Source organism: Elephantulus edwardii, unplaced genomic scaffold, assembly GCF_000299155.1.
Source record: "Elephantulus edwardii isolate Elephantulus edwardi_28Jun2011 unplaced genomic scaffold, EleEdw1.0 scaffold00026, whole genome shotgun sequence".
NCBI classification, from domain to species: Eukaryota; Metazoa; Chordata; class Mammalia; order Macroscelidea; family Macroscelididae; genus Elephantulus; species Elephantulus edwardii.
This window is the reverse complement of record NW_006399776.1, coordinates 19,432,849-19,443,703: the sequence shown is the minus strand read 5'-3', so window position 1 is coordinate 19,443,703 and position 10,855 is coordinate 19,432,849. Positions and strand designations below refer to the sequence as shown.

At 41.7% G+C, this 10,855-nt stretch overlaps 1 protein-coding gene across 1 annotated transcript in view; it reads left to right on the top strand.

The window, feature by feature from the left end:
- The first annotated feature begins 1,562 nt into the window (after nt 1-1,562).
- TEP1 (telomerase-associated protein 1) overlaps nt 1,563-10,855 on the top strand; it is a 46,955-nt gene continuing 37,662 nt past the window's right edge. Inside the window, exons 1-8 of the mRNA XM_006883276.1 lie at nt 1,563-2,033; nt 3,612-3,794; nt 4,009-4,137; nt 5,790-5,951; nt 6,963-7,124; nt 7,705-7,785; nt 9,455-9,579; nt 10,001-10,158. Of these exons, the coding sequence (XP_006883338.1) occupies nt 1,563-2,033; nt 3,612-3,794; nt 4,009-4,137; nt 5,790-5,951; nt 6,963-7,124; nt 7,705-7,785; nt 9,455-9,579; nt 10,001-10,158 (1,471 nt within the window). The remainder of the gene's footprint in view (nt 2,034-3,611; nt 3,795-4,008; nt 4,138-5,789; nt 5,952-6,962; nt 7,125-7,704; nt 7,786-9,454; nt 9,580-10,000; nt 10,159-10,855) is intronic.

Below are 10,855 nucleotides of genomic sequence, written 5' to 3'. Positions count from 1 at the left end.
AGGCAGTAGAATCAACAGAACTTGGTTGTTTACTTCATAATAATAATAACTAATGACTGTAGCATCCATTTGTTCAACACTGAATGCTGGGCACTGTGTTCCATACTTGATATATTTTTCCTCATTCATTCACATCACAACTCTGGGAGGTAGACACATTGATCTCAGTGTGATACATGAAGAACCATAGAGAATGTGAGTAACTTGCCCAAGGCTAGTATTTAAACTCAAGTTGATCTCACTCCAAACTTCTGTGGAGTAAGGGACAAAGAGAGGTTAAAGATAAAACCCAAGTGTCTGTCTGGGCAAAGGAAAGAAGATGAATTTGGATCAGAGATAAGAGTAGAGGAGATGTATTTGGGAATATGCTGCCTTTGCACCATCAACCAAGTGGCAATATCCAACAGACAAATAATGCAAGTGAAGATAAAAAAAGGAGAGATCTAAAGAAAAAGGGCACGATTGTGAGTTGCCAGAAATTATATTTGGCTCCACAGGGATAAGGGAAATAACCCTGGAAGAGGGTATGGAAAGATTAGCATAAAACATTTAAGGAATAGCACAGAGAAGATCCCCAAGAGATGTGTTCAGTATGTGGGCAAAATACCAGGAACAAAGCATCTTGAAACCCAAAGAAAGTAATTTGACATCAACAATGTCAAATCTACTTTAGAGGAGAAAGGCCAAGATATATATTCCTAGTAATAAATCCATTAATTACACAGGAGGAGTCTTGTTAGAATACTGGGAGTATTAGGGGAGCTCTGGTGGCCTAGTGGTAAGGAGCTGCAACTACAATCCCAGAGGCACACGGTTTGAATCCACCAGATGCTCTGCCAGGGAAGGAGGGACAATCTCCTCCTGTACCAGTCAGATCTGATTTGACAGTACACTCACACAAAAACAATAAAATAAAAAAAATTAAAAAAGAATACTGGGAGTATTTATTTGGTTGAGAAGTAAGCAGGAGATAAGGAAGTAGAGGACATGAATAGAGAATTTTATCTAAATGTTTGTTCTTCTGAAGCTAAGATTCCAGAGTCCAGATTTTAAGCTTGACCTCTCCAGTATGTTAGAACCAAACCAATAATCCTGGGGATTTCTTTTACCCCTTTCTAAGAAAACATGTTCTTTTCTTCTCTAGCCCATTGCTTTCTTTTTTAACATCTTGCTCTTAAACCACTGCCTCGTCTTTTCCCTATCCTTCACTTTAGAAGGTGAGCCAAATCTGGGGGAAAGGGAATAGAGATATATATCACACACTCACTCCCTATGGTAGATGCCTTCCCTTGAGTTTCTGAGACTTGAAATCTTATCAGCAGGAAGGGACTGTTTGTCTTTCTCCAGTGGAACTGCTGGTGGATTTGAACCACTGGAGGTACACATCCTTCTAGTTAGCAGCAAAACATGCGCATACATATAGTCATATATGTGTGTGTGTGTGTGTGTACATATGTGTGCACCTATTTATTGTTATCTACCTGAAAGTCCCGTGTGTTATTAGAAGGACAACTCATTATCTTCCCTTCTCCTTCTAGGCGTATGCTGGTTGAACTCCAGCCATGGAAAAACTCCGTGGGCATGTGTCTGCCCATTCAGACATCCTCTCCCTGGAGAACCGATGCCTGACCACACTTCCTGATGTGAAGATCATGGAGAAGCCACATGGACATGTGTCTGCCCATTCAGACATTCTATCTTTGGAGAACCGGTGCCTGGCTAAACTTCATGATATGAAGACCATAGAGAAGCCAAAAAGACTTGTGTCTATCCACTCAGATGTTCTCTCCTTGGAGAACCAGTGCCTGACCACACTTTCCAGTCTAAAGACCACTATATATGCCAGCTCCTTGCGCCAGCAACTCCAGATACCTCACTTGATGCATGCTGATCTGTACAGCCCCAACACCAGCCTCTTGTCTGGGCCTCCAACCTCGAGGGCTCAGTGCCTCTCTGAGAGACAAGACTTTCTAACCTACCCCATGGCCCTGAGCTCTTCCTCTGCCACAGAGAAAGTTCAGGTAACAGTTCTGGTAATAGCTGCAGTCATATGTTGGGGTTGGGGTTGTTTGCAATCATATATTGGCGTTTTTGTTTGTTTTTGATACTAAGAATGGGGTATTTTAGGGAAGTAAGCTGGAGAGTGAGGGGGCAAAGAATATCTCACAATACAAGGCCAAGTTTAGGCACAATTCCTCAATTAGTCCAGGCCCCAGCCTCAGTTCAGCAACACAAATTCAAGAAGCCTCTGGTTTCCTCAATCATCCAGCACAGTTTGCCTCGGAGCAGTTATAAGTCAGTTTTTCCTTCAAGAATCTGGCAAGGGTGGCAAAAACCTTTGACTATGGCTTTTACGTCAGGGTCCTCTGCTTACACTGTGCCACAGTTTCTCCACAGCAATACTACAGTCTCTCCACCACCAGGTCTTGCTCTCACCAGGGTCTTGCTCCAGTCTCCTGCAGATTTTGTCACCACAATCTGGCATATGTTTTAGTTCTAGCCATATCTGTTTGTTATATATTCTTGCCCCTAGATTTTAATGCCTCAGTTTTCCTCTGCTTGAATTCCTTCTTTCCTCAGAGTTGCTTCCTGAGGAAGCAGCTTGACCCTAGAGTTATTTTCATAAGAATCATTACTCATATTGCCTGTCTAGTCTAGAGATTCTGGAGAATAAACCAAAAGCAGGCACTGTTATTAGAAAGCCTCTGCTCAGGATAGCCAAAATGATCTTATATAACAAAGTCAGTCAACTTTTGAAATCTTGCATGAGATATATCTACACCAGCACCCATTTCTCTGAAACAAGTACATGTACCTGTATACTCTATGTAAGGTCAGGCATAAGATGTATCTGCTACACCAGCATCCACTTCCCAGCAAACACATCTACATATCTGTCTATCCACATTCAGTCTACAGGTCAGAATTAGTAGACAAATACTATCCCTCCTAATTGATTTCTATTATGAACTACAGAAATAGACTCATATGAACTCTGTATGATCTCTGCCAAAACTATAGCCTTGGGCAAGACTCAACCTTTTATAGACTAAATTGCCTTAATTTTAAAATTAGCTCAGTAAGAATTTACCTCACAGGATTGTTGCCAAGATCATAATCACTGCTTGTAATCACTTAGCTAAGGGTTTGCACCTTAAATGTAAGGTAACCCATTTGATCTTCCAGTGACCACCATCAGGTAGAAGGTGGTGAAGGAGCAATCTGAGGCTCAGAAAGATTATGAAGCTCAAGGTTACTGAGAGGTTGATGTAGGATATGACTCCTTTTTTTCTGCCTTCAAAAGTACCTTAATAACACCATAGGAAGTGGGGGAGGGGTCCCAGTTTCCCAGACTACAACATCTGTAAGAAAATGAAAGCAGGGAAAGATTATGAAGCATCTGGGTAAAGCTCAGAAGCTTTGGAGTAGGGGAGGCAGTGTGTGGTGGTGAGAGGATACTCAGTTGGAGACAGCACAGATCAAGACTGGGAAGGGAGCAGATCTTGAGTGCTGGAAGGTGGATGTGTATGGTTCTTCCTACTATTCTGCCTTCAGGTCTGTTTGAGCGGCCATGGGTACAGACTGTGTTTACTAACTACCACTATCCTCAGGGTCATTGCCCACCTTCAGAAGAAGAGAAAAAACCAGAAAAGACAGAGGAGGAGACCCAAATACCTTTTTATAATCTAAGCTTGGAAGAGGAGGAGGAAATGGAAGAGCTGACCTTGAAGCTTAGCCCTAATGGCACCAGATCTCATCCTGAGCCCGCTGACCAGGCCCTTCAGGAGAAGAAGGTAAAAATTCCAGAGTCAGAGAGAGGAGTTTGATGATGGGAGGGTGGAAAGGAAAGTGGAGGGATGGTGGCTAAAAGCTGAACCAGCTCCCCTTCAAGGTCACCTCTTCTTCCTCACTTCCCATTCCCTCCTGAAATCCATTATCTCTGTTCTTCATTGCATAAACTGGTCCTTATACCCCTTTTCTCTCTTCTTCCCTTCTCTCAATTTCTAGATGGCTCTGATGAGTTTGCTGTGCTCTAGTCTGATCCCAAATGTAGTCACAAGAGGAAATGGTTGCCAGCATTCCCTCCTTAGTAAATGTAGTGAAATTGCACCCTTGGAGCCTGAATTTATCCTAAAGGTATTATGGTGTGGAGGGAATGGTAGTGGGAAGTTGGGAGATAGAGAAAGTGGCTATGGTGTGTGTAGGGGTGGTGACCAGCCTCATATTGAAAATAAAAGGAACGTTACTTAGAAAGAAAGAGACTAAGCTTTCTAGGTGAGTCTGGCTGAGTCCCTGAGAAGTGGGGAAAGATGGGATTGGCAAACAGTACTTAGAGTTTGCTTACTTAGTAAATACATAGGTAAAGTGAACAATGTTGCATCTTGTGGGACATAAAGACAGGCATATGAAATTTGGATCTGCTTCTCAAATTGTCTGTAATACAGTGAAAGTAAAGTACTTCCCCGAATATATAAATGTCAGTGAAGTTGTTGTGATTGTTCAAAAAAATTGAGAAAAGGAAAACAGGCTTCCTTTTTTTTTCTCTTTTGATTTTTTTAAATTAATTTTAACGAAAGTTTAGGGACTTAGGGTTTCCAGTCATTCATTGTTGCACTTTTCTCCCTGCCCACCCCTCCCCCTATTCACTTTTCTTGAAAAATAAAAGTAAAACTCAATGTTATGTAATCCCTCCTCCCAAGTCCACTCCACTGTGCAGCCTTCATTCTGGACTCCTGAAATGACAATAATACCCAATCGTATATCCCTTTTAAACAGTTCTCTCCCTCATCTGTTTTAATGCAGTATACATCATTCATTCCCTCCTTCTCTGTCTTCCCTCAACCCTGACGTCAGTCTCGTTTTACAGCAGTGGCCCTATGCAGTATTTGTCCTTTTGTGACTGAGGTATTTCACTCAGCATAATGTCCTCCAGGGTCATCCATTTTGCATAATATTTCATGAGTTCCTTGTTTTTCAATGCTGCATAATATTCCATTGTGTGACTATATCAGAGCTTCTCTATCCATTTGTTGATGGGCACTTGGGTTGTTTCCAGCTTTTGCTATTGTGAACACAGCCACAATAAGCATGAGTGTGCATATATCTGCTTGGGTGGTGATTATGATTTCTTTAGGGTAAATTCCCAGTAGTGGAATTGCTGGGTCAAATGGTATTTCTATTTGTAACTTTTTGAGAAAACACAATAGAGCCTTGCATAGTGGTTGCACCTTTTACACTCCCACCAACAGTGAATAAGGATTTCAGTTTCTCCGCAACCTTGCCAGCATTTGATGTTTGTTGTTCTGTTAAATTTTGCTGTTCTTACAGGGTGAGATGGTATCTCGTAGGAAAACATGTTTTCTTGTGAAGTTTTGAGAGATGGTTAATTTAGCAAGTAATTTGAATCCTGGTCAGGCATTTGATCCATGATATGAGAGGTGGTTTCCAAAGACGGAGAAGACTTGGGTGACTTGAAAGGCAAGTGTAGCTTCAAGGGTGACATGCTGGAAAGGCAGACACTCAGAGTGCCAAGCCTGGGACTTTGGGCTTTGTTGTGTTTTTTTGTTTGGGGGGTGTGTGTGTACTGTCGAGTTGGATCTGACTGGCACAGGAGGAGATTGCCCTTCCTTCTCCAGCAGCTCATCTGGTAGAAGGGCTTTGTTTTTGATAGACAATACAGAGAGCTCAAGAAAGGCTTTATGCAGTGGTTTAGGTGAGCAAGTCAAGTTCGGAGATGAAGCTATGGGGAATGTGACTGAGATGCCAGTTCTCCCTACCCTGTGCCCTAGGCATCTTTGTATACCAGGCAGCAGCTGAATATCCGGGATGCAGCCAACAGACTCTTGGCCATTGCTGCTTTCTTGCCAGCTTGTCGCCCCTACCTGCGACGTTATTTCTGTGCCATTGTCCAGCTGCCTTCTGATTGGATCCAGGTGGCTGAGTTCTACCAGGTATGGTCCCCACTTTCTTGATATTTGGTTCTTGCTTCTGAAGAAACTTCCTAGACAGGTATCCTTACCTTCAGCAACCCCCAGATAAACCTTCTTGGTTTATCGCTTGAATCAGGCTGCACTGCCCAATAGGCAGGACTCAATTCAGGTGAGGTTAAACTGCAGTTTGTGGAAAAATTGGTGCCAGCAGTCAAGAAATCAGGAGATATATTGCATTGATACCCTTGGTAACAGTAGTCAGGAAATAAGGAGACATATTGCACTGGGAAAATCTGCAGTTAGAGACGTCTCCGTATTATTGAAGAGTAATTATGTCCATATTATTGAAGAGTAATTATGTTAGTTTGAGGACTAAAGTCTGTCTGATTCAGGCCATGGTCTGATCACTTGCTGTGCATCTGAGAGCTAAACAGTGAATAAGGATGACAGAAGAAGAATTGATGTCTTTGAGCTGTGGTGTTGGAGAAGAGCACTGAACATCCCATGGATGGCCAAAAGAATAAACAAATATGTCTTGGAGAGGGTGCAGCCAGAGTGCTCTTTGGAGGCAAAGATGATGAGGCTTTGCCTCACACACTTCAGGCATGTTTCTGGAAGGGACTATTCCTTGGAGAGGGATATGATGTTCAGAAAGGTAGAGGGTCGGCGAAGGGGAGGAAGATCCTCGACCAGGCAGATTGACACAGTGACTGCCACAAAAGGCTCTCATGTAGAGGATGGCACAGAACAGGGCAGAGTTCAGATTTGTTTTTCTTAGAGGCGCTATGGGTCATACTCGACTCAACGGCATCTAACAGCATAACAACAATATTCTGAACATCATGTTTACAGTGAAGAAAATAAGAAAGAAGGATCCATTGCCTTGCCTATTATCACAGAAATTGTCATTTTTAGAGCTGGGACGAAAAACCAACATTCTGTTCTTTGACTCAGATAACCTAAGAAATCGGTCCAGTTGTGTTTTGGGGAGTTTGTTTGAGTCTCAATACTGAGAATCTCTTTGTCTGACAGAGTCTGACTGAAAATCCGGGGAGTAAGCTGTCGCCCCTGCCTGCCTGCCTACGAGCTGCGATGACAGACAAATTTGCCCAGTTTGATGAATACCAACTGGCCAAGTACAACCCTCGGAAGCACCGGGCCAAGAAAAACCGCCTCAGACGCCCACACCCTTCAGTCAGTCTCCATCCTAAACCTAATCATTCACAGCCCTGATTCCTTCTATCTGGGAGCATCCTGGTTCTGGGGAGGTTGACACCAAAAGTCCTTGTATTTTTTTTTTCCTTCTCATATTTTTACTGATTTGCATGCAGTCATTCATCTATATTTCATGCATGTACATTGTGCTCCATAGAACCATTCATATACATGGTATCTTAGAAAAAGAGTTACTGTTGGTCTATGCCTATTATTAATTTGTCTTTTTAAAGTCCCATTAAATCTTTCCCTTTCTGTTATCCCCCCTAATCCTTCTACTAACCCCTGATACCCTAGTTATTTCCTTCCTCCTCCTTTTTGGGTCCACTTTGCCTTTTTCACTTCCGTTTTAAAACATTTATAGACATCTTGCTAAAAGTCTTTATTCTTGAGTATTGACACCTTCTACCACCACAAGCCAAAGGGGCTGGAGATTAGCTGGATGAGAGCTCAGTAGGAGAGGACTTTTTCCTAGCTGACTTCCTAGCTGTCTGCTCAAATGGATCCTTGCTGGGACAACTTTCATTTCTCTCTTTAAACATCATTTTTCCTGTCCTAGCAGCAGTTCGGGAGTCCATTTTCTGAGACCCAGAAATATTTCCCAAAATTCCTTCAAGATTTTAAACATCAGCAGATAAAGGTGAGTCCTTTGTTACTGGGTCATATATGTTCATATAGAATTTTTTTCTGGACTAATATTTAGAAATTGAATTGTGTTTGTGTCAGAAATACTAAAAATTGGTGTGGGGTAAGTTCTTCAAGCACTGGGGCAGGCTCTTTTCTTTTTCTTCATTTTTCTTCCCTTGGTATTATATTTTATTGGCAGGTGGCAGGTCTAGCTTGATAAGTGATTTGAAAGCATCATGATATATTTACGTACAGTTCCAAACAAATGAACAAAAACCCTGAAACCAGTTGCATTTGATTTGATTCTGACTCATGGAAACCTAATAGGACAAAGTAGATGTGAAAAGCTTCCTAGACTGTCCAATCAGTATGGAACCAGACTGTCACCTCTTTATCCCAGGGAGTGGCTGGTGGGTTCAAACCACTGACTTTTTAGTTAGCAGCCTAGCACTTAACCACTGCACCATCAGCCCTCTTCTGCCCCCTTACAGAAAGTTTTAAAAACAACAAAGAAATAAAATAACTTTACTTTTTAAAAATGTTTGAGTGCAGGTTTGCAAACCATATTACTTTTTCATACAATCATTCATGGATATATTGTTTTATAACATTAATTGCCACTGAAAATTGTTTGGTTTTTTTTAAATTATACTGATTTATTTACAGAGTTAGAATACATTGTTTTTCACATCAGATCTTTCCCATTTCCTTCACTCCCCCCTCTTTAAATTGTATGACCCTATGATTAACACCCTCACCCCTGCCCATCCTCATCTCTCTGCTTTCACCCTCCCCCCACTTGGATCTTCATACTCATTCTATAATAATGGTTTTATACAGTATTTGTCCTTATGGGATTGAGGTAATTCACTCATTCTTTAGTATAATGACAAATATGGCCCTGCCCTTGGCAGTTAATAGCATAGAATCTGAATTCAGATTACCTAGGTTTTCCTCTCTTCACCATTTGCTGGCTGTGTAACCTTGGTCAAATAACTAAGCTATCTTGCCTCAGTTTTTTTTTAATGTGTAAAATGAGGATATGGGGAGTGCCTACTTCACAGGCTTGTTATGAGGATTAAATAATTTACTAGAGTGCATTTATATCAATGCATTAAGTAACTGTTAGTGATCATCATCATAATTATGAAAAAAATTGCTAGGCAAAATATATTAACATTACAGGGGAAAACACATTCTCAATTGGTCAACCAGTCTTTTCCCTTTACCATGTTAATAGATTTTAAATTTAGCTATTCTACTCTAGCAGATACTGGAAGCAACATCTTTCCACTTTTCAGCTCCCTGCCATGTGCATTATATTGATGCCTCCATTTATCAAAGTCTTAGTGGTTAATTCAGAGTCGATTTTCTTTTCCTTCCAAGAATGAGGATGTTCTGTGCTGATTCTGTCCCTGTTTTGTTTTCCACAAGTCAGTCATTCCATTCCTGCCATCATCTGTACGTAAGATCCAGTGACCCCAAAGACCTGCTGTCTTGTGCTCATCACAGGAGCTCTGGTTACTGAAGAGATTTCACCCCTGATCCTGCTCTTTATCTCAATTTTTTTTTGAGGAAAGATTACTTCATAGATATTGGTCGGTTTCAGTCTCTGCTTTCTGAAGAGAGTGTTTGTAGCCATTGGTGAAATAAGCTTGTGGGAATTATGTTTCTTTCTCTAGTTTGAGGCAGACTATAATGCAGCGCCAAAGAAAAAGGATCCACCAAGGTTCACCCTGAAGAAGCTGATACAGAGATTGCATATCCGGGAGCCTGCTCATCATGTTCAAGCCCTGCTGGGCTACAAGTGAGAAAATATACTTTGAACATTCATCCCACTTGGGTAACTCCATGACTTATCAAAATCTCAGCATGGATGTTGGGAGCTTGGGTGGCCTAGTGGTAAGGAGTTTCACTGCAATCATTAAGGTACACGGTTTGAATCCACCAGTTTTTCCAAGGGAGAAAGATGTGCAGTCTCTCCTGTGCTGTTTACTGCCTCTGAAAACCCACTAGGGGGTCAGTTCTGGGTTGGTTCTAACTCAGTGATACACAACAAGCAACATAGCCCTAGTGCCTGCAGTCTTTAGCCACAGCAACCTTATTAGCTTGAGCAGACATGGCTGGTGAGTGAACATGACTGACTGCCTGTGACTAACTCACCTTTCCTCTTTCATGACAATCTTGAGCCAGCTTTGAAATAAGAAGCTCTCTTTCTTCTTTCCCAGATATCCCTCCAACATACAGCTTTTTTCTCAAAGTCACCTCCCTGGGCCATGGGATTCTAGCAAAGCTGGGAAGCGGATGAAACTTCCTCAGCCAGAGACGTGGGAGCGAGTGTTAAGCCTCCGTGGGAACAAAGCTGCTGTCTGGGAGGAGCTCATTGGTAGGATGACCTTGATCATCACACTTGCCTCTTCAGGTCTCTATATTTCACACCCTGACCAGAAGATTTCTGTGATGTGATGCAGCTATTCTCTTACCTGGTAGTTGCAAACTGAAAACAATTGAATTTGTAAGATCTGCCCTTGAACACACACCAGAATAGAAGTGGTGCCTGTTACGAGACGTTTCAACATCATGTTGTTGTTTTGTTAGGTGCTGTCTAGTCAATTTTGACTCATAGTGATCCTATGTGACAGAGTAGAACTGCCTTATAGGAGTTTCTGAGCTATAGTGTTTATAGGGGAAGATCTTCAAATCCTTCTCCCACAAAACCACCAGATCAGTTAAAACTACCAACCATTTGGTTAGCAGGCAAGCCTTTAACTGTTTTGCCACCAGTCGCTTAATATTCCAGGTGTATTTGGATGATAGGAATAATCCTTTATCAACACATAAAACAAATGGTAACTTCTGTATGATTTCATTTGTATGATTTGTATAGGTATAGCAATACCTATACAATTCATTCAAAACAAGTTAGAACAAGCATACCATAGGGAGCGCTGGTGGCCTAGTGACAAGAAGCTGTGCTGTAATTCCAAAGGCAAGTGGTCCGAGGCCATCAGCTGCTCTGTGGGAGAAGACTGGTTGAACCAATCTTCTGTGTATATATATATATATATATATATATATATATA